Raw genomic sequence first — 23,314 nt, 5'->3', positions numbered from 1 at the left:
GGCCGACGAGCTGCGCCCGCACCAGCGCCCCGTCGTGCAGACGCTCGGGCGGCCCGCCCAGGGCGTCGACGATCCGCGCCGCGCCGTGCGCGCCGCCGCCGTCGATTGCCGCGACGTGTGGTACCGCGTCGGCACGCCTGCCTAGTCTACGGAGCGGAGCCGGCCCCCGCCTCGAACAGCCGCTTGAGCGGCCCCAACTCGTTCACCACGTCGAGGCCCGTCGAGCGCGCCCACACCAGCGCACGCAGCGCCTGCTCACGCGCCGCGGCGGCGAGCGCGCCGTGCGCGCTCGGATGGTACGGCGACGACGGCCGCGTGGCGAAGAGCCAGTGCAGGTGGTCCGTGACGCTGAGCATCGCCTGGTTCGGCAGGTAGCGCGCGCGCTCGTAGCTCTGTAGCGCGCTGTGTGTGCCAATGTCCATGCCGTGCGCACACGCATCCTCGAGGGTGGCCAGCAGCGCACGCACGTCCTGCAGCCCGAGGTTCAGGCCCTGCCCCGCGAGCGGGTGCGTCGCATGCGCCGCGTCGCCGACGAGCACGGTGCGGCCCTGCCCCGCGCCGCGCGCGGCGCCGCCGGGCGTGAGGCCCAGGCCGGTGAGCACGCCGCGGACCACGTCCGAGGGCCGCGGCCACGCGCTCGTCTGGTTCAGCGTGCTGCCCAGGTAGCATGCGGCGTGCTGCAGCTGCAGCGGGAAGCTCGCGACGCTGCGCACGTCGACGGCGTCGGCCCAGGGCGGCACGGCGCTCGTGTAGGCGCTCGGCGCGTGCGCGCCGGCGCGCTGCTCGTACGCGGCGACGGCGGCGAGCACGCGCTGCTCGAAAGCGTGCGTGTCCTCGGCGGGCGCCTCGTGCAGCAGCGGCTCGAGCTCCGCCCACGGCAGGCGGAAGCCCGCGGAGAGCAGCGTGGCCAGCACGCTCGACGTGCCGTCTAGGACGGGCGACGCGCGGTGCATTGCCACGAGCCGGTCGCACAGCTCGGGCGGCAGCGCCCACACGACCGTCGCGGACGTCGGCGAGAGCGGCAGGCAGGCGAGCGTGCCCGTCGGCAGGAACCGCTGCCACGCCTGCTGGTCGACGATCGGCTCGGCGCTGCGCGTGTGGTGCCCGGTGCGCAGCGTCGCGACGAGGCCCTTGCACCCGTACGGCCACCCGTAGCTCTCGATGCCCGCGAACGCGCGCACCGGCGAGCGGTGGCCGTCCGCGCCGACGAGCAGGCGCGTCGTCACGACCGTGTCCTGCTCGCCGGCACGCAGCGAGACGCGCGGCCACGCGCTGCGGTCCGGCGCGTCGATCGACGTGACGCGCGCCTCGTCCACAATCTCGTACGTGACGCGGCTGTGCGGCGCGCGCGCCGCGAGGAAGCGGTACAGCCCCTGCTGCAGGTTCGCCAGCTCGACCATGACGCTGAGCGCGCGGCCGTCCGTGCCGAACTCGGCCGCCGCGCCCGTGAGGCCGTCCCACACGCGGATGCGCTCGACGCGCCGCATGCGCGTCGGCTCCACGTACGGGTACGCGCCGAGCCGCTGCAGCCAGGCGACATTGTCCATGTTGAGACTGATCACGCGGTTCTCCCACGGCACGCCGTCGTGCGTGTCGCTCGCGGGGCGCGTGCGCGCGCGCTGCGCCTCGAGCCACCCGCCCCAGCGGTGCACAGGCGTCGCGTCGACCATCGTAATGTGCATCGCCGGCAGCCGCGGGCTCGCGACGAGGCCCGCGAGCATCGCGAGGCCCGCGACGCCCGCGCCCACGATCACCATGTCACTCTTGCGCTCCGCCTGGGCAAGCGCACGCACCGCACTGCTGTGCAGACCACGCACGCGCCGCCCGTCCAGGCGCCGCACTCCCGACCCCATTCGCAGCATGCGGAGCGCCGCGCCCGGCGCGAGTGGCGTGTCCTGGGCGCTTAGTCAGCACGAGCCCCGCCGCCGCGCCGCGGCGCTGGGCCGCCATGGCGCTCGCCGCGTCGGTGCGCGAACCGTGTGCGTCGCTCGCTGTCGACACGCGCATCCTCGTGCACAGCGATGCGCTGAAGGACGCAGGCATCCCCACGGGCGCGCACGTCCTTGTCACCGCGTCCGACGAGGCGCTCGGTGCCGTCGCAGGCACCGTGTGGCCCGACTTTGATGCGCCGCGCGGCACGGTGTCGCTGCCCGCCCTGATGGCGCCGCGCGCGCTGCACGGGCAGCCCGTGCGTCTCGCCGCGCTGCGCGACGCGCCGTGCGCGACGAGCGTCGTTCTCGCGCTCGAGGCTGGCGATGCGCCGCCCGCGGAGCTGCTGCGCACCGTGTTCCTGCATACGCTGCGTACGTATCGATCGCTCACACCAGTCGACGTAGGCGCCGTGGTCGTCGGCACGACGTACACGCTCCCGTGCCTCGGGCACACGGTGTGCGCGCGCGTCGAGCGCGCGCACCCGGCGCACACTGTGCGCATCACGCGCGAGACGCACCTGGCGCTCGAGGCGTCGGCGCCCGCGCCCGCGACGCTCGTCGACGCGTCCGCGTACCAGGCGCTCGGCGGGCTCGACACGCAGATTGCGGCGATCCGCGCCCTGGTCGAGCTCCCGCTCACGCAGCCGGCGCTCTTTGCGCGGTACGGCCTCACGCCGCCGCGCGGCGTGCTGCTGTATGGCCCGCCCGGCACCGGCAAGACGTCGCTCGCGCGCACCGTCGCGGCGTCCCTGCAGGCGCACGTCATCACGATCGACGGCCCCGAGCTGTCGTCCATGTACCATGGCGAGACCGAGGCCAAGCTGCGCGCCGTGTTTGCGGCGGCGGCCACGCACGAGCGGAGCATCGTGTTTATCGACGAGATCGATGCGCTCGCGCCGCGCCGCGACGCGAGCTCGTTCGCGCAGAGCGACGGCGCCGGCGACGTCGAGCGCCGCGTCGTGGCGACGCTCCTCACGCTCCTGGACGGCATGGGCTCGGCTGCGACGCGCACGCCCGGGGGCGCGCCGTCGCGCATGGTTGTGCTCGCCGCGACGAACCGCCCGAACGCGCTGGACCCCGCGCTGCGGCGCCCCGGGCGCCTCGACCGCGAAATCGAGGTCGGCGTGCCGGACGCGGCCGCGCGGCACTCGATCCTCGGGGTGCTGCTCCGCCCCGTGCCGCACGCGCTCGCGCCCGAGGAGGTGCGTGCGCTCGCCGCGCGGACGCACGGCTACGTCGGCGCCGATCTCGCCGCGCTCGTGCGCGAGGCGGGCCTGACGACGATCACGCGCGGTCTCGGCGCGCCGCTGCACGACGGGCTCGCGGCCCTGTCGCTGGGCGATGCGCCCGCGCCCGCGCCCGTGACGCTCGCTGACTTTACCGCGGCGCAGGCCGTGGTGCGCCCGTCGGCGATGCGCGAGGTGTTCGTCGAGACGCCCAAAGTGACGTGGGCGGACATTGCCGACGACGACCGCGCCCACGACAGCGTGCAGCGCCAGATCCGCGAGTGCGTCGAGGGGCCGCTCCGCCACGCGGCGGCGTTTGCGCGCCTCGGCATCGACGCGCCGCGGGGCGCCCTGCTGTATGGCCCGCCGGGCTGCAGCAAGACGCTCACGGCGCAGGCGCTCGCGCGCGAGAGCGGGCTCAACTTCCTCGCGGTGCGCGGCCCCGAGCTGCTGAGCAAGTATGTCGGCGAGTCGGAGCGCGCCATCCGCGAGGTGTTCCGGCGCGCGCGCGCGGCGGCGCCGTCGATCGTCTTCTTCGACGAGATCGATGCGATCAGCGGCGTGCGCAGCATGGACGCGAGCCATGGATCGAGTGACCGCATCGTCGCGAGCCTGCTTACCGAGATGGACGGCATCGACGCGGCGAGCCACGTCGTGGTCGTCGCCGCGACGAACCGCCCCGACTGCATCGACCCCGCACTGCTGCGCCCCGGGCGCTTGGACCGACTCGTGTATGTCGGCCCGCCCAGCGCGACCGTCCGCGAAAAGATCCTCGCGATGCGCACGCGCCGCATGGCCCTCGCCGACGACGTGGATCTGGCCGCCGTCGCGGCCGTCGCGACGGGCTGCTCAGGCGCCGAGGTCGTGGGCATCTGCCAGGAAGCCGGCCTCCGGGCCATCGGCGAGGATCCAAGCTGCGCGCACATCGCGCAGCGCCACTTGATAGAGGCCGCGCAGCACATGCCGCGGCGCATCACGCCCGCGATGCTCGCGCAGTACGACGCGTGGCGGCAGCGCATGGCCAGGTAGATGTGGAGGCACCGCGGCCCAGCGACCAGCCTCGATGGCGGCGGCGACGAGGCGCACGCGCGCGGGCGCGCGGCGTGAGGTGCGGCACCTCGTGTTCCCGCCGCTGCACCACGCGGACGATCCGCGCTTCCACAACCCGATTCTGCAGCATCCCCTGATGGCGGCGGGCCCGCAGCGGCCGGCGGCCCTGCGCGACGAGGTGATCGCGGTGCCGGAGCACCTGCTGCCCAGCGGCGACGACCTCGAGCAGGACACGCTGCCGATGGAGCAGCATCCGTCGTACCCCCTGGGCAACCCGTACTGGATCCACCACACGCCGGCGACGCTGCAGCCGGCCGGCTCGTCGCAGCCCAAGCTCGACCCGCGGCTCGCGATGCGCCTCGCTATGCACATGGACACGCACGCGCCTGAAGACGCGCTCTCGTCCGTGGCGCGCGGCTCTGCGCACGCGCAGGCCGCCCTCGAGGAGCGCGACGACGAGGGGCCCCTGCCGTACAGCGTCGGCGCCGACGGGCATGTGACGCTGGCGCCGCACCTGCGGCTCAAGGCGCAGATGGGCGCGAGTCCCGCCCCGCCGGCGTGGCCCTTCCCGCGCTATGGCCCCGGGCCCAGCGCGCGGCCGCACGCGGCGCTCTTCCGCCGCCCCGCCGGCACCGAGCCGGACGAGAGCGTGTGGGCGGACCTGGCGCTCGAGGCGCTTGTGCCGCGCGCGCGTCCCGACTCGTACTCGCTGCCCTCGACGCTCATGCACACCTATGCGAAGGACGCACAAGGGCGGCGGCGGCGCGAGCGCCCCTCGGGCATGCCGAGCACCCTCGGCGCGCTGACGCGCCGGCACGACAGCGCGTGGCTCGACGAGGCGTGGTCCGACGACGACGTGGACGCCACGTGGGAGCGCGAGCTGCACGACTGGGCCGCCGCGGACGTGCAGCAGGCGCGCGAGCGTGTGCGGCCGCGGCGCGTTTCCTCGCTATGGATGCAGGAGCAGCACGACTTCCACCGCGTGCTGCTCTCGGTGCTCGAGCCCACGGCGCGCGCGGGCGCCGCGGGCGCGCGGCCCAAGCGCGTGCGGGAGCCGGCGGCGTCGCCTGCGCATGGGCGGCGGAAGCGGCGCTCCATCTCGGTGCCGCTCGAGCTCGCGCCGTCGCCGCCGCTCGACCGCTGGGTGTGGGGCGCGAGCCACCCTGGTGCGGCGGCGCCGGCCTCGCCGTAGTGGGCCAAAACCACGCCATAGGCGCATGCTTACAAAGCCACCCAGGGAAGACGGCGCGAGGCGGCGGCGGCCGTTCCGTAGAATCCACGATGGCGGGCCGCCCCGAGAACGTTGGCGTCAAGGCGATTGAGGTGTACTTTCCGAAGCGGGTGCGTTGCGGGTCGGCTGACGGCAGTGTATTTCGGAGGATGAGCTCGAGGACTTTGACGGCGTGTCCAAGGGCAAGTACACGGTGGGCTTTGGTCAGCACTACATGGCGTTCACCGACGACCGCGAGGACATTCACTCGTTTGCGCTGACAGGTGCGTGGCGCTGCTAACCGCAGCGGTGTCGCAGCTGATGAAGAAGAACCACATCGACCCCCGCTCGATCGGCCGCCTGGACGTCGGCACAGAGACGATCATTGACAAGTCCAAGTCGGTCAAGACGGTGCTCATGGACCTGTTTGAGAAGCACGGCAACACAGACATCGAGGGCATCGACTCGAAGAACGCGTGCTACGGAGGCACGGCCGCGCTGTTCAACGCGGTCAACTGGATCGACAGCCGCAGCTGGGACGGCCGCGACGCGATTGTGTTTGCGGGCGACATTGCCATCTACGCGGAGGGCAGTGCGCGCCCCGTCGGTGGTGCCGGCGCCATCGCGATGCTCGTGGGCCCGAACGCGCCGCTCGTCATCGAGCCGGTGCACGGCACGCACATGGTGAACGCGTGGGACTTTTACAAGCCGGACTTGTCGTCCGAGTACCCGCAGGTCGACGGTCCCGAGACGCTGTACGCGTACCTCGGCTCGATCGACCACGCGTACGACGCGTTCCGCACCAAGTACGCCAAGCTCGCGGAGGCGCACGGCCTCCCTGCCAAGGAGCCCCGCAACGCGGCTGAGCCGCGCTCGTGCTTCTCGCTGGAGGACGTGGACTACGCCGTGCTGCACAGCCCCTACTCGAAGCTCGTGCAGAAGGGCTTTGCGCGCATGCTCTTCAACGACTTTCTCGTGCACCCTGACCACGAGGCGTTCGCGAGTGTGCCGAAAGAGTACCTGCAGGCCGACCGCCGCGCGAGCATCATGAACAAGGACCTCGAGAAGCTGTTCTCCGCGCTCGCAAAGCCGATGATGGCGTCCAAGCTCGAGCCGGGCATGACGACCGTGCGCCGGTGCGGCAACATGTACTCAGGCTCGCTGTACGGCGGCCTCGCCTCGGTCGTGGCGAACAGCTCCGACGAGCAGCTCGCCGGCAAGCGCCTGCTGATGTACTCGTTCGGCTCCGGCTCAGCGGCTTCTATCTTCACAATTCGCGTCGCCGGCTCGACCGAAGCGATGCGCAAGGCGCTGCAGCTCAACGAGCGCCTGGCGGACATGCAGGTCGTGCCCTGTGCCGTGTACGTCGACGCCCTCAAAACGCGCGAGCAGACCCACAACGCCGTCGACTACGAGCCCAAGGGCAGCCTCGAGGACCTGTGGCCCGAGGCGTACTACCTCACGAACGTCGACGCCAAGTTCCGTCGCTTCTACGCCACCAAGTCGGCCTAGCCGAGGGGCGCCTCCATAGCTGGGATAACACACGTGATCGACAGAGGACGCCGCTCTGACGAGCGCTACGATGGCCGAGGGGCAGCGCGGCAGGGCGCCCAGCGCCGGCTTTGACGAGGAGCTCGATGCCATGTTTGCAGCAGCGCCGCCGCCGCCGCCACCCAGAGTACCCGTGCCCGCACCAGAGGCGCCGCCGGCCCCCGCGCCGCCGGCGGAGGACGCGGCCGACTTCTCAGGGCTCTCGGACGACGAGTACGCCGAGGAAGCCGCGGCGGTCCGCGACATTCTCGCATCCAAGGACGGGCCACGCAAGAGAAAGCCCGTCCTCGAACACGCGGACGACAGCGACCTCGACCGCCACAAGCGCACCCTCTTTGTGGGCAACGTGCCTGTCTCTGCGCTCACGACGCGCGCCGTACGCAAGCAGTTCCAGCGCCACGTGGAAGCCGTGTCGCCGTACCCCGACTGCACGCAGGTCGTGTCGCTGCGCTTCCGCAGTGTCTCGTTCCGTGTGCCGACGAGCGGCGCTGCGCCCAGAGACGAGACGCCCGGCCCGTCTACCAAGCGCCGCGAGCGCGCGCGCCTCTTCCGCGAGCGGCAGGGCGGCAGCGAAGCGCCGCCGCCGCTCACCGCGCAGCAAAAGCGCAAGATCGCCTACATCCGGCAGGACCTGAACGAGCGCGCCGAGTCGGTCCATGCCTACGTGCGCCTCGGCGACCCGGCGCTGGTGCGCGCGCACCGCCAGCCCAGCGGCGAGGCGCACGACGCGCGCCTGAGCGGCCCCGTGCTGGCCGCCCTGCTCGCACGCGCGCTCGATAACACCGTGTTCGAAGGGCGCCACTTGCGTGCGGACACCGTGCAGCCGCTCGAGCCGCACGAGATCGTCGCGGCCGGGCTCGACCGGGTGCAGCTGCCTGACGGCACCTCGCTGAGCCACCGCAGTGCCAGCGCCGTGGACCCGAAGCGCACCATCTTTGTGGGCAACCTCGACTTTGAGGCGCAGGAGGAAGAGGTCCGCGCGCTCTTTGAGAGGCTCGTGCGCGAAGAGCGTGGCGAGCCGCCGCTCGTGCCGTCGCAGGCCGTGCGGCTCGATGGGACGCCAGCGTCGGACGCTATGCGCCCCGGCGAATGGGTAGAGAGCGTCCGCATCGTCCGCGACAAGGCGACGCAGCTCGGCAAGGGCTTTGCGTACGTCAAGTTTATCGACAGCCTCTGCGTGGACGAAATGGTCGCGCTGCACGACGCAGAGGCCGCGTTCGTCGCGGCCGGCCGGCACTCGGCGCGGCCCGCCGCACGCCCCATCCAGCTGGCGGAGGGCCAAGAGTTCCGCCGCCGCATGAAGCTGCGCAAGCGCGCGCTGCGCGTCTCGCGCTGCAAGGCGACGACGGGCGACGAGTCGCGTAAGCGCGCGCCGCCCGCCGACTCACCACGCACGCCCCCGAAGCGCCGCCTGCCGGAGTCGCTTGCGCGCGCGCGTGCGAGTGGCGCGCCCACGCCCCATGGCTCCTCGCCCGGCGTGCGTCCCGACATGGCTGCGGACCTATCGAGGCTCAGCAAGGAGCAGCGCGCCGCCCTCAAGAAGAGCGATCCTGCGCGCCAGGCGCGCCGCCTGCAGAAGAAGCAGGCGAAGAAGGTCGCTGCCAAAGTCGGCCAGGGGCGCGAGCGCGTCAAGCTACCGCAGCGCAGCGTCGCCAAGAAGATGGCCCGCGCCAAGCGCGCCTAGCTCTGGGTCTATTCACGTCATATCGAGCAGCCGGTCAATGGCCTGCTCGACATCCAGGTGGCACTCCTCCAGGACCATCTGCAGCACCGCGGCGTCGGCCTGCGGGAAAATGGACTGCAGCGTCTGCGTGGCGGCTGCGACCTGCTCCTCCGAGACAGCCTCGTACGAGTCGTCCTCTTGTTGGGCACGCCGCGCCGCTGCAACGTCGTGCGACGGCGAGGCAGGTGCGCCGGTCCCCGGGGACGGCACTGCACGGTCTGACGACGGGCTCGAGAACGCCGTGCGCCGCGGCGCATGCGGCGCGATGCCCAGTGTCGGCGGCCGGGCCGGCGGGGCGGCTGGCGTGACGGGCGGCATCGGCTGCAGCTCCGCAGGGGGCAGTGCCGCCACCTGGTCGGGGCGCTCCGTAAAGAGGCGCGAGAAGCCCATACGTGCTGCCTCGCCGGTGCGCTGGAAGAAGGCGCGTGTATCGTCCGCGAGCGACGCAGCGGCCATCGAGGCACTGAGCGAGAGGGGCGCGCGGCCATCGGGGGGCGGCACAGCCTCGTCTTCCAGCTGCCTCGCTGCCTGCTGCACGCGCTGCTCGAGCTCTTCCTGCGTGACGTGCGAGAGCGTCGTATGATCCATACGCTCGATGAACGCCACGGCGCCCGCGAGACTCGATAGGTAGTACTCACTCTCACTCGTGCGCCGCTGGGGCGTGCGGAAGCGCGCGATAAACTCCATGTTCGATACGAGGTTCGCGGGGTTGGCCCGCAGCACAACCAGGATCAGCAGCGGCATAAAGGCGTCCGCACTTTCCTCTGTATCCAGGTGCCGGATGAGCCCAAAGATCACCTTGCAGCAGTTCAGCAGGCAGATGGTCTTGTCGCGTGGCGCCTTGTAGTGGTTGATTTTGTTGAGCTCCTGCGCGGCAAACCTGTAGAAGCGCTCCGAGTGCGCGCCGCGGGGCACATCCAGGTGCTCCTCGCGGACCCACGCAAACAGCCGAATGCGCTCCGTCAGCATGCGATCCCGCTCCAGGTCGTCGCTCTGGACCGGCCAGTGCCCCTCGGCGGCAATGGCAGGCGAGAAGGTAAAGGTATACAGCCGGTTCATCACGAGCTTTTCCATCGCCTCGGTGGCCTGGTCAAACTCACCGGGCGGCAGCTCGGCCCACACGGCCGCCTCCGCCATGCGCGCCGCGATAAAGTCGAGGAAATCAAAGATAAGCTTCACCTGCTCATCGGGCTTGTACGGCCGGCGCGTAAAGCCACGGAAGAAGCTGCGCACGTACTCGTTCACGGGGAGCGCACTGCGGTGCTTCATCTGCTCGAGGAACCGGTTAAAGTCGAACGGCTTCTCGGCTGGCAGCTGCGGGCGCCGCTCTCCGCTCGGCACGTCGGGGCGCTCTGCCTCGCGGTCCGCCCGCTCGTCCGCCGCAGCACGTTGCTTGCCTTTGTCTTGTGGCGGCGCAGCCTCGCTGTGTGGCTCGCCCTGCGCCGACTCCGCCTCACTGGGCGGCACAACGTCCGCTCCCGCCGCGAGAGCCACCTTCACGTCTCCAGCTTCAGGTGCCCCATCCATCTCTGCGTTCGCAGACTCGTGGCTGGAGCCGGCCCTCTCGGGTGGATCCGCCATGGCGGTGTGGCGCGGCGTGCGTGGCTCGAGAAATCGGCCCAAATCCACCTGCCTCGTCCTCCACCACGCGTCCGACGACCAGGGCGGCGAGGGCCATGGCCAGCGATGCGACGCGACAGCTGAACCAGCAGGTGCGATCCAAGTATGAGAAACTCGACAAGATCGGCGAGGGTACCTTTGCTGCTGTATTTCTAGCACGCAATGTCCAAACCGGCACCAAGGTGGCCATCAAGAAACTGAAAATCGCCGCGGCGGGCCCTCGCGATGGCATCGACATCACGGCGATGCGTGAGTTCAAGTTCCTCAAGGAGCTACGGCACCCGAATGTGGTGGGAGTACGTTAAAGTGGCTCACTGGCAGCTCTTAGATGTGTTTTCGTCAGGCGCGTCCGTGCCGTCGATCAACCTGGTGCTCGAGTACCTCAATACCGACCTTGAGGCCATCATCAAGGACCGATCGCTCGTGTTCCGCGCGAACGACATAAAAAGCTGGATGTTTATGCTCTGCCGAGGCATTGAGTACTGTCATCGACACTGGTGCCTTCACCGCGTACGTCGGCTCACTTACCCAGGATCTCAAGCCGAGCAACCTGCTTGTTTCGCCGACGGGCGAGCTGAAAATTGCTGACTTTGGCCTGGCGCGCGAGTGTGCCGATCCAGGGGCACGCATGACGTCACAGGTCGTCACGCGCTGGTACCGCGCGCCCGAGCTCCTGCTCGGCAGCCGCGCCTACTCCACGGCCGTGGACATGTGGTCTGTGGGGTGCATCTTTGCCGAGCTTATGCTCCGCACGCCGTACCTGCCCGGCGAGACGGATGCTGCACAGCTTACGACCATCTTTCGCGCGCTAGGCACGCCCTCGCAAGCTGACTGGCCGGGACACCACACTCTTCCGGACTACAAGCCGTTCGAGTCGTTCCCGAAGCAGAATCTCGCGCTGCTCTTTACCGCGGCATCGACCGAGTCGCTCGACTTTCTGGCGCAGTGCCTGCGCTTCGATCCACTCCGCCGGCTGCGCTCGACAGAGTGCCTACAGCATGCCTACTTCCGGACGGGCCCCGTGCCGACCCCGCCGCCGCAGCTCCCGCGCCCTGCGTCCTCTGACGCGGCGGAGGAGGCAGCGCCGGCGCCGACGGCGCCGGCGGAAACACCCGCTTCATCGGCGCAGAAGCGGGCCCTATCCGACGAGCAGATTGCGCAGCGCAAGCGTCTGGCCCATATGGTGGCCTTTTCCTAGACGGAAGAGCGAGGCCGCTATGCAACGCCTACATGCCAGATCCTTAGATCTTCTTGCTCTTGACGAGCTCTGTATCATAGTCAGCACACCGCCCACGTACGCTCAATCTCCGACACGGCGCTGTCGAGGATCTGCTTCTGCGACTTCTCCTCGCGCAGGCTGTCGGCCACCTTCTTGATCACCGTCTCGGTGAGCAGGGCCTGCTCGGCCTCACGCTCCTGAGCCTCGAAGCGCACCCAGCTGTCGAGCACCGCCTTGACCTCAGCGGCCAGCTGTGTCTTCTGCTTCAGCTCGAACGCCTCCTTCTCGGCCTGGACGGTGTCCTTCGCCAGCGCGTACATGGCCTTCGTGATGTCCACCACATCTTTCTTCTCATTGACAGCGTCAATGCGAGTCTGGATGGCCTTGGTGTGGCCCTGGCGCGCCTCATTCAGGATGTTCGAGATCTTCTCGATGTACGAGTTCGCCCAGTTCGCGTACGGCTTCGACACCGTGCGGCCGATCAGGGTAGCGAAGACCAAGAAACCAGCAAGGATAACGGTCTCGTCGTTCGCCACGTAGAGCTCGTTCGACACAGCGAACGCAGTGAGACCAGCGCCGATGGTCACCCAGGTGGTCTTCGAAATCAGGCTGTTGCCGGGCAGCGCATCAATGATCGAAGACGCCTTGGCCTCCGGGGTCGGCTCTAGGATGTTAGCTCCTCTGCTGTTTACTTACTGTCCGAGTAGAAACGAGCCCTGTCAGGTCAGCACAGCTCGACGTAAGGTACGTACGGGGCAGCAGCCACAGCCGGCATCACAGCCTGGCGCGGCACAGCGGCAGCAAGAGCACGGCGCGTCGCGGCTAATTATGTTAGTCTCTGTCACAAGATGCGCGGGAGCGGCGCCTCTGGGACGCGCGGACGACGTACCTTGCGCACTGCGAGTAGCGATCCGGTAGACCATATTGATAGGCAGAGGATGGGTCACGGCCCGAGTTCGCCGAGACAGCCACGCCGTGCAACGGCGAACGCCGGCCCGCTGGCATGATCACGTGATACCACGTGATGTGGAGGTACTGACCCCAGACGGCTCTGCCGGCGACCGGTGGGCCTCTATCAGTCCGGGGTCGGCGTGGGATGTACGTGGCTAGCAGCAGCTGCCCAGGCTAACGACAGGGCCTACAAGATCACGAAAAAGGTATGGTCGCAGATTGAGCGATTTGCGACCTTCCCGCCGACCGGTGTGTCGCTCCGGCAGATGGTCATGTTTGGCCGCAACACGAATCCAGGGACTCTCTTGCTGGCGAGCTCCTTTCTCCTGGGTAGGTATTCTGCGCGTGACTAACACCGCAGAGGAGCTGCCTGTGCGCCTAGCCCATCGTGTCAAGGAGCTGCACGAGCTGCCGCATGATCTCGCCAATGTGCCGTCGATCATCAAGGTGAAGAACTGGTACGCGCAGTCGTTCGAGGACCTCGTGTCCTTCCCTGCGCCGCGCCTATCCGAGTCCATCCAGCGAAAGCTGGCACGTGCGCCCGTCGATGTGCCCGTCGAGGCCCTGCAGGCGTCGCCTAACCCGAGTCTGGAGGACAACACGCTGCTCGACGATGGCACCTCCAAGAAGCACCTCACGGTGAATAGCCAGCGCGATAGCGCACTGCAGACGTTAAAGCGGTGGCCGGTCCTCAACTATGGCTTCAGCACGCGACTGGACGACATTGACTGGCCACAGGAATTGATGGAGTACAATGAAAACTTCACGCGGTGCTTGGAACGCATCAAGCACCGCCACGATGCCGTGGTCACCACCCTGGCGCAGGGTGTACTCGAGTACAAACGCTCGAAGGCGAACGACAGCCAGCAGGCCAACCTGCAGGTCTTCCTCGACCGGTTTTACATGTCGCGTATCGGTATCCGCATGCTGATTGGGCAGCATGTGGCGCTGGGCCGCTCGTACATGGCGCCTAGCCAGGGCACGCTCGGCTACTTCGTGAGTGGTGCCGCCACGCGGCCCGGGCATCTGAGCGATGTGAGCGGCACAGAGCCGGAGAAGTACGTCGGGATTATTTGCACCAACACGAACGTCGGCAGTGTTGCCCACGAGGCGATCGAGAATGCGCGGTTCGTGTGCGAAGAGCACTATGGCCTCTTCCGCGCGCCGCCCGTGCAGCTTGTGTGCCCCAAGGACCTGACGTTTATGTATGTGCCGAGCCACTTGAACCACATGCTGTTTGAGCTGCTGAAAAACTCGCTGCGGGCGGTCGTCGAACGCTACGGCGTCGACAATGAAGACAACTTCCCACCGATCAAAGTCATTGTCGTCGAGGGCAAGGAAGACATCACGATCAAAATTAGCGACGAAGGCGGCGGCATTCCACGCAGTGAAGTCCCCCTGGCCTGGACATACATGTATACGACGGCGCGCTCAGAGGACCTCGATCCCGAGTTTGAGTCGTCCGACTTCCAGGCACCCATGGCCGGCTTCGGCTATGGTCTCCCGCTTGCACGCTTGGTACGTGACCTGCACTCACACAGTACGCGCGCTACTTTGGCGGCGACTTGAAACTGATCTCGATGGAGGGGTACGTGAAGCCTTGCCTTACACCAGCTACGGCACGGATGTGTACATTCACCTGAACCGGCTGTCCAGCAGCAGCGAGCCGCTCCCGTAGTGTACTATACAGACATCAGGCATGCATTACATGCGACACGGGCATGTCCATCGGCGCCTCTGTCATCCCGCCATAGTGCCGCATCGGCGGCGGCGGGCCATACGCCTTCTCATAGCCGACTTCCATTTTGCGTGGCCCAGGCGGCGGCAGGTCCATTCGGTCAACGTACATGGCGTCATACATGGGCGCTAGACCCGGTCCAGGAGCTGGCCCCGGTGGTCCTGGGCCCTCCATATACGGCCCGGGCGGGCCGTAGTAGCCCATCGGCGCATCGCCCGGCATGCCCGGGTACGGTGCATACATGTCGTGCGGCGGCGCATCTTCCGGACGCGCATAGCCGGGCGGGAGCATACCGGGCGGCGGCGGCAGGGCGGCGCGGATGCCCATCTGGTCGAGGTCCATCCACACATCGTACTCGTCCAAGCCACGCACGTCCGGGTACGCCAAAAAGCCCCGCGTGTCGTGCGGCGTCATCTCGCGAGTCATATACAGGTGGCCCATACGCCGCGTGCGCCGCGAATACGACAGCGGCTTGCGCACAAATTCCACCTCAAACGGCTGGTGACGGCGCACAGGTGGCGGCGCATCAAGCAGACGCTTCTCGCGGTCCAGTTTTCGCCTCTCGCTGTCCGTCTGAGCCAGCATGCGGCGACGCACTGTAGCCGCTTGATCACGCCAGTTGAGCCAAGCGATCTTTTCCTCCGCGCGCGCGCGCAGCTCGTGCTCGTGCTCGGACTTCTCGAGCCACACGTCAAGGTGTGCCAGGCGCCGCTCCTTGCGTGTATCGATGAGCGTGTGCAGCAGTCGCAGCTCGGGATGCGTGCCCTGCTGGATCATCTCTGCCTCGCGCTCGAGCTCTTCAAGGCGCTCGCGGTACAGGCGCTCGCGGAGCATGGCGAATCCGAGCTCCATGCGTGTCAGTAGATCCATCGCTTCCTGGCGCTGTTGCGAGGCCTCGGCGTCGTCGTCCACCTGTTCGGCGCCGCGCGTATGGCTCTCAGCGGCTGCCTCCTCCGCATTCGACTGAGTTTCTGTGGCCATCTCATCCTTTTCCTCGTCCATCAGTGTCGGCTCGGGCGCCTCGCTATCCACCTCGTCGTCTCGCTTGGTCTCCTTGGTGTCACCAGAGTCCGACTCGGCCACGGGACTGCCCTGTCGACTCGTCGCTGTAGAGGCTGGGGCTGAGCTCTCGCCATCCTGGTCCATCAACAGACTGGGCGCGCCGCCCGTGGCCGCTGCACGCCGTTTGCCGACGGCTGCCATAACAGCGCGGTGCAGAGACGTCTTATTGCGCGACGATGGTGTTGTGGGCATTACTGTGACATCACCCTCCTCGGCATCGTCTTCGTCGGCGGGATCTGCCGGTGGAGTGCGCGCCAGCTGTTCCTGGTCCTCGTCCTGCGAGGTACCTGAGCTCATCGTCGACGAGGCTGAAACGTCCCTCTCTTCTGGTACATTGCTGCTCGATGCTGCGAGCTCGGCGAGGCCGTCCAGGGCACTGCGCTCCAAGTGACCGTCCTCCATGTCTTCCTGACGGTCCTCATCCATACTCTCAGACAGTGAGGATTCGTCGTCAAGATCCCGTGAGACAGGTACTGGCTGTTCACTTGTGCTCGGCGATGGACCTGACTCTGCGTCGTATTCGTCGCCCGGTCGACTTCCGGGGGCATCTTCAACTTGGACCGGTGGCTCGGGGGTAACGCTGTCCTCCGGCATTACGTCTTTCTTCACTGCGTCCCCGGTGTTGTCCGTGTGGGTGGGGGCTTGCATGTCCGGCTCCGTTTCATCAAATGGCAAAGGCTCTGTCTCTGCCTCTGACGATAGCGGCGAGGTTGGCTGCTCCGGCTGCTCCGTGCCGTCGAGAGACATATCACACGTAGGGGCAGCTACAAGAGGACTCGTTGGGAATCCTGATGCACTAGGGCGGCCAGTATGGAGTAGCTGCGAGGTCGTCCGTGGCCAAACGGAGCCTGTGCCTCGCTGCGCCCGTCCGCGCAGCTTTGTGCTTAGTCAGATTTATCACACACCTTGGCCTGGGACCCGTCGCTGCCGTTCTCCAGTCCCGACAAAATGACGGCCCTCAAGGACGAGCAGGTCGATAATATCCTGTTTGCCGCCCGAGCCGGAGACATCGAGGCTCTCAAGGAATCGCTTTCGGAGATTCAGGATGGTGGCGATCCGGCATTCCATCTAGCCCTGCAATGCACGAACGAGTCGGGCAACTCTCTGCTCCACTTCGCGTTTGCGAACGGGCATGAAGGTAGGCTGCGCGGCCCTGACACCAGACCTGATCCACTATGTTCTACCGCACTGTGACCTGACGGCCCTGCTGCGTCAGAACGACGCTGGGAATACGCCTTTGCACTGGGCCGCCTTTAACGGCCACATTAAATTGTGCGAGCTTCTGGTTGACCGGATTGACGCTCTCGAGACACAGGACGAGGCCTCTGCGCAGAAGCTGCGTGCTGAGGAGGACAAGCGTGAGCACGAGCGCCACCTCGCTGCCAACAAGAAAACGGACGAGCCGGAGGCTGAGCAGAAGGCCGAGCTGGAACACCACGACGAGCTTCAGCGCGACCGTGCGCTTTGGGATATCCGCAATGCCGCGGGCCATGGTCCTATGACCGAGGCTCAGAAAGCCGACCGCGAGGACATTGTGCAGATGCTGCTTGGCCGCCTCGCTAAGCACGACAAGTCGGATCCGCCAATGGAGCCCCAAAATGAAGCTGCCCACATCGAAGAGCGCACGAATCAGCTTCGCTTGGACGTGGATCCGTCTGTGTAAGTAGCGTCCTGTATGCCCCTACAGCCATAGCTGGTGCCCTGTGATATCCTCCACATGTCCCATGCGGCCTGCTTATCTCGGCCATCATGTCCATCTGGCAGCCCGTGCCGCGCTATCATGATGTCGACGATAAAGTAGAGTGGGAGCCCCTCGACAATGAGACCATCTATCCGGCTTCATCTAGGCGCAGTACACGCCTGAGCTGGTTTCGAGCGTTGGTCTATCTTCTTGCTGCCGGTGCGGTATTACTCGTGTGGGTTCGACCCCATAGGAGCCCGAATTCTGCTCGGCTGCTTGAAGCCCAAGAGCAATGCTACTTTGCGAGAGCACCAGCGGGAGCACCACCTGCCTTCTCAGAGCGCACAGTGAATGATCGCCATGTGCGAGACACTAGAGCCACGATCATCCGCAATGCCACTGTCTTCACTGGAGAAGCGATTCTGCGCGAGATGGATGTCTTGCTAGACCAAGGACTTATCCAATCAGTATCTCCCACATCCCACCGTCGCCGCATTGCCGATGCCGTGGAAATGGACGCGGCAGGTGCCTGGCTTACCCCTGGTCTGATCGATATGCACACGCACCTGGGCGTGCTCGGCACGCCCTCGATGCCATCGAATCAGGATGTCAACTCGCATCTAAGTCCGACACGCCCTATGCTTCGAAGCATTGATGCATTCAACGAGCACGACCAAAATGTGCGCCGCACCCTCTCCGGCGGCGTCACAACTGCCCTTGTTTTGCCGGGATCGCTGAACAATATCGGCGGCCAGGCGTACCCTGTGAAGCTTGGATCGCTCGCTGGCCGCCCGCCTTCGTCGCGTGTCGTCGATCCACCGCGCAGCATGGTCATGAATGGCGAAGCAGGCCATGCACGCGACGAAATGTACGCAAAGAACACCGGCATGCAGCGTCCAGATGGCAGCACGTCGTTCCGGCAGATCAAGATGGCATGCGGAGAAAACGCACGCAAGTACCAACTAGTGCGCATGGACGAGGCATGGAACTTCCGCAGCATGCTGGAGCGTGCTCAGAAGCTCCGTGCACGCCAAGACGACTTTTGCTCGAGACTCGCGGCGGGCCAGCTTAACCGAGCGCCCCCGAGCGAACTGCACTTTCCGAACGAACAGGAGATTGACGTGCTAGTCGATGTGCTCCGCGGTCGCACCAAGGTCCAGACGCACTGCTATACAATGAACGATCTTGATGCGTTTGTGCGCCATGCTAACGAGTTTCAATTCCCGATCGCTGCTTTCCACCACGCACATGAGACGTACCTCGTGCCTTCGGTGCTACATGGCGCACCCGGTGGCACGCCTGCAGCGGCAATTTTCTCAACCAATGCCAACTACAAGTACGAGTCGTACTTTGGTACACCGTTCCAGCCTGAGCTGCTCCGCACGCACAATATCACGCCGATTATCAAGAGTGACCACCCGGTCCTAGACTCGCGGCGCCTATTGAACCAAGCCGCCCAGGCGCACCATTTTGGCCTCCAAGAACTGGACGCTCTGCGTGCTGTGACATCCGCGCCGGCTCATGTTTTGGGTCTTGCTCACCGCCTTGGGCATGTGCAGCCCGGCATGGACGCGGACGTCGTGCTCTGGGACCGCCATCCGCTCCAGCTTGGCGCCACGCCTACCGCTGTGTTTGTGGATGGCCGCTCTGAATTTGACAAGCTACATCCCTCTGGTCCGACGCCCAGCGGCACCAAGCCACGGAAGGCGCCGCCTATGGCGCAGTTCCGCGACGAAATTGCCCGTGTGCGCAATGAATCAGACGCCATTGCTGACCAGCGTGCTCTGGCCTTCCCGACGCCCTTGCAGCGCGTTCCTGACATGGTGCTGCACAACTTGTCACATGTGTATATTCGTGATATGGGCCGGATCCGTCAGCAGAACGGAACAGATCTCATGCTGGTATTCGCACAGGGCGAAGTCCTTTGCATTGGCGGCAAGTCGTGCCTGGCAAGTGTGCCAGCGCATGCGCACCATATGGATACTCAGGGCGGTGTTGTTCTTCCAGGTCTAATCTCCTATGGCGCGATGCTTGGCCTCAGCGATATCGTGAGTGAGACTAGCGCGTCCAATGGCGAGGATCCTGATGCCAGCGTGCGTCCTGAGAGGCCGGCACCCGTGTCTTTCGCCGCCGATGGCCTCGTACTTGGCGGGCACGACTTGCTCCGTGCGCATGCCTCGGGTGTCTCGACGGTAGTCAATGCGCCGCAGTTCGAGGGCCTCTTTGGCGGTGTCTCGGCCCAGTTTGATACAGGCGCTCGCACTGTGCTCGACAAAATGAGTATACGCGCCTCCAGAGTAGCTATGCATGCCAAGCTGGCACCGAGTGACAACGGGCAGCCGGCGCTCTCGACGCAGGTGGCGCTCCTGCGAGCGCAACTCAACAACCCAGCGACTACAGAATGGCAGCAGGTGGCTAGCGGGAAATTACCGCTTGTGGTCGCTACGGACTACGAACATATGGTGGTCCAGATGATTCTGCTCAAGCGTGCGATGCCCCAGGTGCGTCTCGTACTGGACTCGGCAGCCCCACTGCACCGCGTCGCGGCTGAGCTTGCCGCGGCTGACATTCCTGTTCTGCTTCCGAACAGGGTGTGGATATACGGATGGGAGCGCCGCGATCGACTTGCCGGGCCGCCTGTCAGTGCAGCGACTGAGCTGGGCGTGCTGCTCCAGCACGGCGTGCGGGTGGGTGTACGCATTGACGAGGGCTGGGAAGCCTCAAATCTTCTATGGGAGACAACATGGGCCGCGCAGGATGCACATGTTACGGACGCTGCCACCATTTTGTCGTGGCTAACCACCAAGTAAGTGTGCACAACTGACCCCAGCCTTGAAGACATCCTGCAACTGCCAGCCCCCCCGTCAAGCGACGTGGTGGTGTACGATGTATGTGGCTATGACTGACAGACAGGGTGACCCTTTTGCCTATGGTGCCAAGGTGCTCGGAGTTGGTACACCTCGTGGCTTCGAGCTGTTTCCATAGTGCATACTGTGCATTTTTACATTCAACGCTAGCTACGCTGAATCGTGCAAGTGGCAACATGCCACTGCAACGCAGGTCGTACCATCCATGCGGCTGCGGTCGTATTCCAGCAAGCCACGCGCAACACACCTTAGATGTAGGTGTCGTAGGCCTGGGGCGCCAGAGTGACCGGCTTGTTGCCAGCGACGGTGATGGTGTGGGCCTCACGGGGCAGAGCGGGCTGGCGCTTCAGGTTGACGTGCTCACCCTTCGCCTTCGCCTCGCGCTTAGCAGCAGCATTCGCCTTCACACGGTTCACAAAGTCGTCACGGCACTTGGAGTGGCGGACGTGCTCCACGCGGAGGTTCACACGCTTTTCAATCTTGCGGTTGCCGACCGTCTTGTGCACAATCACACCGACTGGAGGTTAGTTCGTAGTTGTTCACATACCTGCACGGGGGAAAACACCGTACACCACGCCAGTGCGGCCCTGGTAGTACTTGTGTGGCATACCCTTCTGCTCGCCCGAGTCAGCGACAATGTCCACAATGTCACCGGAATGGAAAGGACGGAGGTAACGGCTCACCTGCACCTGACCATGCTTGCGGAACTGCTTGGCAAACATGTGCCGGGTGCGCGCCCTGTAACCATAACTGTGAGGCATCTTGACGAGTCTCGGTGTTAGTGGAACAACCTAGGCCGCAAGGTTAACTCTGCTGAGGCTCTCCTGGAACTATATCATATCACGTGATATTTCACACTCGGCCGTGGTGGAGTGACCTCAGCGAAGAAGAGGCCCGTCGCAAGCCACACCTGCTCTTTCGTACCGCTTCACCAAGATGCCGCTCGCGACTCGCCACTGCAAGGGTGCTCCTCGTAACCACAGCAAGACATACAAGGTCCCCCGCCGTCCCTTCGGTGCTCCTCGTCTTGATGCCGAGCTGAAGCTCGCCGGTGAGTACGGTCTTAAGAACAAGAGGGAGATTTGGCGCATTGCCCTGACCCTGTCGAAGATTCGTCGTGCCGCCCGTGAGCTGCTGAAGCTCGACGAGAAGGACCCCAAGCGTCTCTTCGAGGGTAACGCTATTATCCGCCGTCTTATTCGCATTGGTGTGCTCGACGAGTCGCGCATGAAGCTCGATTACGTGCTGGCGCTCCAGATCGAGGACTTCTTGGAGCGTCGCCTTCAGACCCAGGTGTACAAGAGCGGTCTTGCTCGCAGCATTCATCATGCCCGTGTGCTTATCAACCAGCGCCACATCCGCGTTGGTAAGCAGATCGTCACCTCGCCCTCGTTTATTGTCCGTCTCGAGTCGCAGAAGCACATTGATTTTGCGTTGAACTCGCCCTACGCTGGTGGTCGCCCTGGTCGTGTTAAGCGCAAGCGCGCTGCTGCGCAGAGCGGCGGTGACGGCGAGGAGGCCGGCGAGGAGGAGGAGGAGGAGTAATCTTCCTTTTTACCCGACGACCAGGCATACCGTCGATCGGATGACATGCTCTGGTCCTTTCCTCTTGGATGCCCTGCTAGGTCGCGCTGTATGATCCGGACCCACCAAGGGCCTCCATGAGGTTACTTTTTGTTGCTAGTTTTGCGACAGCCAAAAGCAATACGAGATTGAAACTCCTGATATGCGAGGACAGTGTGGTGCTATTTTAATATAGACATGGAAAGGCACGCACGAAGATGCGAAAGCCAGGTCCGTAAAGGGAGGCCATCGACTTGGTTAGCGACGTGCATTGGCGTCCCTGAGCCGCGACTTGAACCGGTTTAAGCTGTACGTCAGTCTCTCTTGTGCGTACCGCTGGTGATTTGCCAATCGTGTCTGGTGATCATGATCATTAGAGCTGCCAGCCACTCGATTCTTGGGCGCCACCTGAAAGCCCGTCGTGACCGACGGTGGGATACCGACATGACGGCGCGTCTTGTCTGTAGCAAAAGCCGCCTCCGTCAGATGACTAGACTGGTTCTGAGGCGAGTTTTGGTGCCAATCCGCTTGCGCCACATGTCTGTCACGGTACGACGCCGAGCGCTTCAAAATAGGACGAGTCCAAGTCTCGATTAGCTGCTCGGCAATGCGCCGAATCGGTGGCTCTACGCGTTTGCATAAGCTGTAGAACACGACGACACGACCCAAACCACTCATTTTAAGACTGATCGTATCGATCGACATGCTCTCCAAAACACCAAACAACTCCTTCTGGATGTTGAGGGCTGGCAAGCTGCGATCCGGCAATGGCTCAAGCCAGCGCTTTACTCCCTCCAAAAGGTTGTTATCCATGATTGCCTGTTGGAGATGCGTTCTGCAAAGATGAGCACATATACACATACTTTTGTAACGTGCTCACTACACGTGGAAGCAAGCGTAACTTTGACGTAGCGGGCTGCTTGTAGCGGTTGGCCTCCTCGTCCTCGTCGGCCGCGACAATCATCTCAGTGCGCAGGGCTGACACCTCCTCATCTGCCATCAGGTCGAGATCGTCTTCTCCTTGAGTGCGACGCCTACTCGTCCGGCGCTTACCCGTCTTGAGTGCTGCATCAATGCGGGCGTCGACCTGTGCGCGGATCAGTTCCTTGCCACTAAGTCGTGGTGCATCATCGTCATTATCGTCAGCGGCATCAGGCACCACAGCCTCTTCATCTTCGGAGGGAACCACTGCACGCTTCTTTGGAACAGGCTCCGATGCAAGTGTCTCTGCATCCACTTCACGGCGCGGGATGCTGGGTAGCTCGTCACTAGGAGCCGCTGCTGCATCTGCGTCTCCGGACTGAGTCGGGGCCACTTCGAGCTCGACCTCTTCTTCATCAGAGTCGGCAAAAATATCTCTATGCTCCTAGTCCAGTTAGTCTCCTGATATCTACCCACAGAGTCTTCCCCAGCCATCACGTTGACAGCGCTCGTCAAGCCAATGCGGTACGACAGGTGAGGCGGCCCATCATACCTCCACGAGACACACCTACATCTGATGGGCCACCGACCAGACCGGGTTGAGGCGTTGTCGGTGGACGCTCGACCGTACTCCACGCCTTACGGACACGTACGTGTCCTTTCGATCTTTAAGCGGCATGACGAGCTACTCGTCGAATGAAGCGAGCCATGGGTCTGGAAACCATACAAATCAAGAACTTAGCTCTCAAGGCGTACCCGAATACAATCTCTCGGGCGTATTGCACTTTCTGCAGAGCGAATGGCGCCGCTACGAGCATGACAGAAATACTTGGGCCATCGAGCGTGCCGAACTTCGTGTACGTTCCCATATATTGACTATCAGGCACGCATTGCACTGCTCGAGGGCGAACGCCGGAGCGTTGAAAATTTAAAGACTGATCTGCTTCGGCGTATCAAGATGCTAGAGCTTGCCCTTCGGCAGGAGCGGTACGTGCTCTTTT

General features: G+C 64.9%; 14 protein-coding genes and 1 pseudogene across 15 annotated transcripts; 9 read left to right on the top strand and 6 right to left on the bottom strand.

Annotated features, from left to right (window-relative positions):
• Nucleotides 1-146: 146 nt before the first annotated feature.
• On the bottom strand, nt 147-1,862 carry MSY001_3073 (uncharacterized protein; the record flags this gene model as incomplete). The annotated part of the gene is made up of 1 exon (XM_018884960.1): nt 147-1,862. One exon carries the CDS (start codon nt 1,860-1,862, stop codon nt 147-149), a length of 1,716 nt encoding a protein of 571 aa, XP_018741568.1.
• Nucleotides 1,863-1,948: 86 nt separating this feature from the next.
• Nucleotides 1,949-4,186, top strand: MSY001_3072 (uncharacterized protein; the record flags this gene model as incomplete). The annotated part of the gene is made up of 1 exon (XM_018884959.1): nt 1,949-4,186. The coding sequence occupies one exon, from the start codon at nt 1,949-1,951 to the stop codon at nt 4,184-4,186; it is 2,238 nt and encodes a 745-aa protein (XP_018741567.1).
• A 157-nt stretch (nt 4,187-4,343) lies between these two features.
• MSY001_3071 lies at nt 4,344-5,399 on the top strand (annotated as a pseudogene). Its single transcript is given in 2 exon segments — nt 4,344-4,678; nt 4,685-5,399. Coding segments are annotated over 2 exon segments (1,050 nt in total).
• Nucleotides 5,400-5,488: 89 nt separating this feature from the next.
• On the top strand, nt 5,489-6,929 carry MSY001_3070 (uncharacterized protein; the record flags this gene model as incomplete). The annotated part of the gene is made up of 3 exons (XM_018884958.1): nt 5,489-5,548; nt 5,575-5,701; nt 5,725-6,929. 3 exons carry the CDS (start codon nt 5,489-5,491, stop codon nt 6,927-6,929), a joined length of 1,392 nt encoding a protein of 463 aa, XP_018741566.1.
• Nucleotides 6,930-6,999: 70 nt separating this feature from the next.
• Nucleotides 7,000-8,652, top strand: MSY001_3069 (uncharacterized protein; the record flags this gene model as incomplete). The annotated part of the gene is made up of 2 exons (XM_018884957.1): nt 7,000-8,117; nt 8,139-8,652. 2 exons carry the CDS (start codon nt 7,000-7,002, stop codon nt 8,650-8,652), a joined length of 1,632 nt encoding a protein of 543 aa, XP_018741565.1.
• A 34-nt stretch (nt 8,653-8,686) lies between these two features.
• MSY001_3068 (uncharacterized protein) lies at nt 8,687-10,272 on the bottom strand (the record flags this gene model as incomplete). The annotated part of the gene is made up of 2 exons (XM_018884956.1): nt 8,687-8,786; nt 8,819-10,272. The coding sequence occupies 2 exons, from the start codon at nt 10,270-10,272 to the stop codon at nt 8,687-8,689; spliced, it is 1,554 nt and encodes a 517-aa protein (XP_018741564.1).
• Nucleotides 10,273-10,367: 95 nt separating this feature from the next.
• On the top strand, nt 10,368-11,509 carry MSY001_3067 (uncharacterized protein; the record flags this gene model as incomplete). Its single annotated transcript, XM_018884955.1, has 3 exons — nt 10,368-10,607; nt 10,633-10,821; nt 10,844-11,509. 3 exons carry the CDS (start codon nt 10,368-10,370, stop codon nt 11,507-11,509), a joined length of 1,095 nt encoding a protein of 364 aa, XP_018741563.1.
• Nucleotides 11,510-11,552: 43 nt separating this feature from the next.
• MSY001_3066 (uncharacterized protein) lies at nt 11,553-12,305 on the bottom strand (the record flags this gene model as incomplete). Its single annotated transcript, XM_018884954.1, has 4 exons — nt 11,553-11,578; nt 11,610-12,194; nt 12,227-12,246; nt 12,283-12,305. 4 exons carry the CDS (start codon nt 12,303-12,305, stop codon nt 11,553-11,555), a joined length of 654 nt encoding a protein of 217 aa, XP_018741562.1.
• Nucleotides 12,306-12,753: 448 nt separating this feature from the next.
• Nucleotides 12,754-14,050, top strand: MSY001_3065 (uncharacterized protein; the record flags this gene model as incomplete). Its single annotated transcript, XM_018884952.1, has 2 exons — nt 12,754-12,811; nt 12,843-14,050. 2 exons carry the CDS (start codon nt 12,754-12,756, stop codon nt 14,048-14,050), a joined length of 1,266 nt encoding a protein of 421 aa, XP_018741561.1.
• Nucleotides 14,051-14,174: 124 nt separating this feature from the next.
• Nucleotides 14,175-16,028, bottom strand: MSY001_3064 (uncharacterized protein; the record flags this gene model as incomplete). Its single annotated transcript, XM_018884951.1, has 1 exon — nt 14,175-16,028. One exon carries the CDS (start codon nt 16,026-16,028, stop codon nt 14,175-14,177), a length of 1,854 nt encoding a protein of 617 aa, XP_018741560.1.
• A 201-nt stretch (nt 16,029-16,229) lies between these two features.
• Nucleotides 16,230-16,944, top strand: MSY001_3063 (uncharacterized protein; the record flags this gene model as incomplete). The annotated part of the gene is made up of 2 exons (XM_018884950.1): nt 16,230-16,419; nt 16,445-16,944. 2 exons carry the CDS (start codon nt 16,230-16,232, stop codon nt 16,942-16,944), a joined length of 690 nt encoding a protein of 229 aa, XP_018741559.1.
• Nucleotides 16,945-17,393: 449 nt separating this feature from the next.
• Nucleotides 17,394-19,772, top strand: MSY001_3062 (uncharacterized protein; the record flags this gene model as incomplete). The annotated part of the gene is made up of 1 exon (XM_018884949.1): nt 17,394-19,772. The coding sequence occupies one exon, from the start codon at nt 17,394-17,396 to the stop codon at nt 19,770-19,772; it is 2,379 nt and encodes a 792-aa protein (XP_018741558.1).
• A 305-nt stretch (nt 19,773-20,077) lies between these two features.
• MSY001_3061 (uncharacterized protein) lies at nt 20,078-20,590 on the bottom strand (the record flags this gene model as incomplete). Its single annotated transcript, XM_018884948.1, has 2 exons — nt 20,078-20,346; nt 20,377-20,590. The coding sequence occupies 2 exons, from the start codon at nt 20,588-20,590 to the stop codon at nt 20,078-20,080; spliced, it is 483 nt and encodes a 160-aa protein (XP_018741557.1).
• Nucleotides 20,591-20,765: 175 nt separating this feature from the next.
• On the top strand, nt 20,766-21,374 carry MSY001_3060 (uncharacterized protein; the record flags this gene model as incomplete). The annotated part of the gene is made up of 1 exon (XM_018884947.1): nt 20,766-21,374. The coding sequence occupies one exon, from the start codon at nt 20,766-20,768 to the stop codon at nt 21,372-21,374; it is 609 nt and encodes a 202-aa protein (XP_018741556.1).
• Nucleotides 21,375-21,650: 276 nt separating this feature from the next.
• MSY001_3059 (uncharacterized protein) lies at nt 21,651-23,182 on the bottom strand (the record flags this gene model as incomplete). Its single annotated transcript, XM_018884946.1, has 4 exons — nt 21,651-22,211; nt 22,273-22,724; nt 22,882-22,979; nt 23,070-23,182. 4 exons carry the CDS (start codon nt 23,180-23,182, stop codon nt 21,651-21,653), a joined length of 1,224 nt encoding a protein of 407 aa, XP_018741555.1.
• Between the last annotated feature and the right edge of the window lie 132 nt (nt 23,183-23,314).

Source organism: Malassezia sympodialis, genomic scaffold (genome assembly GCF_000349305.1).
Source record: "Malassezia sympodialis ATCC 42132 genomic scaffold, msy_sf_17, whole genome shotgun sequence".
Classification (NCBI taxonomy): domain Eukaryota; kingdom Fungi; phylum Basidiomycota; class Malasseziomycetes; order Malasseziales; family Malasseziaceae; genus Malassezia; species Malassezia sympodialis.
The sequence above is the reverse complement of the archived record's forward strand: the minus strand, read 5'-3'. Positions and strand labels throughout refer to the sequence as shown.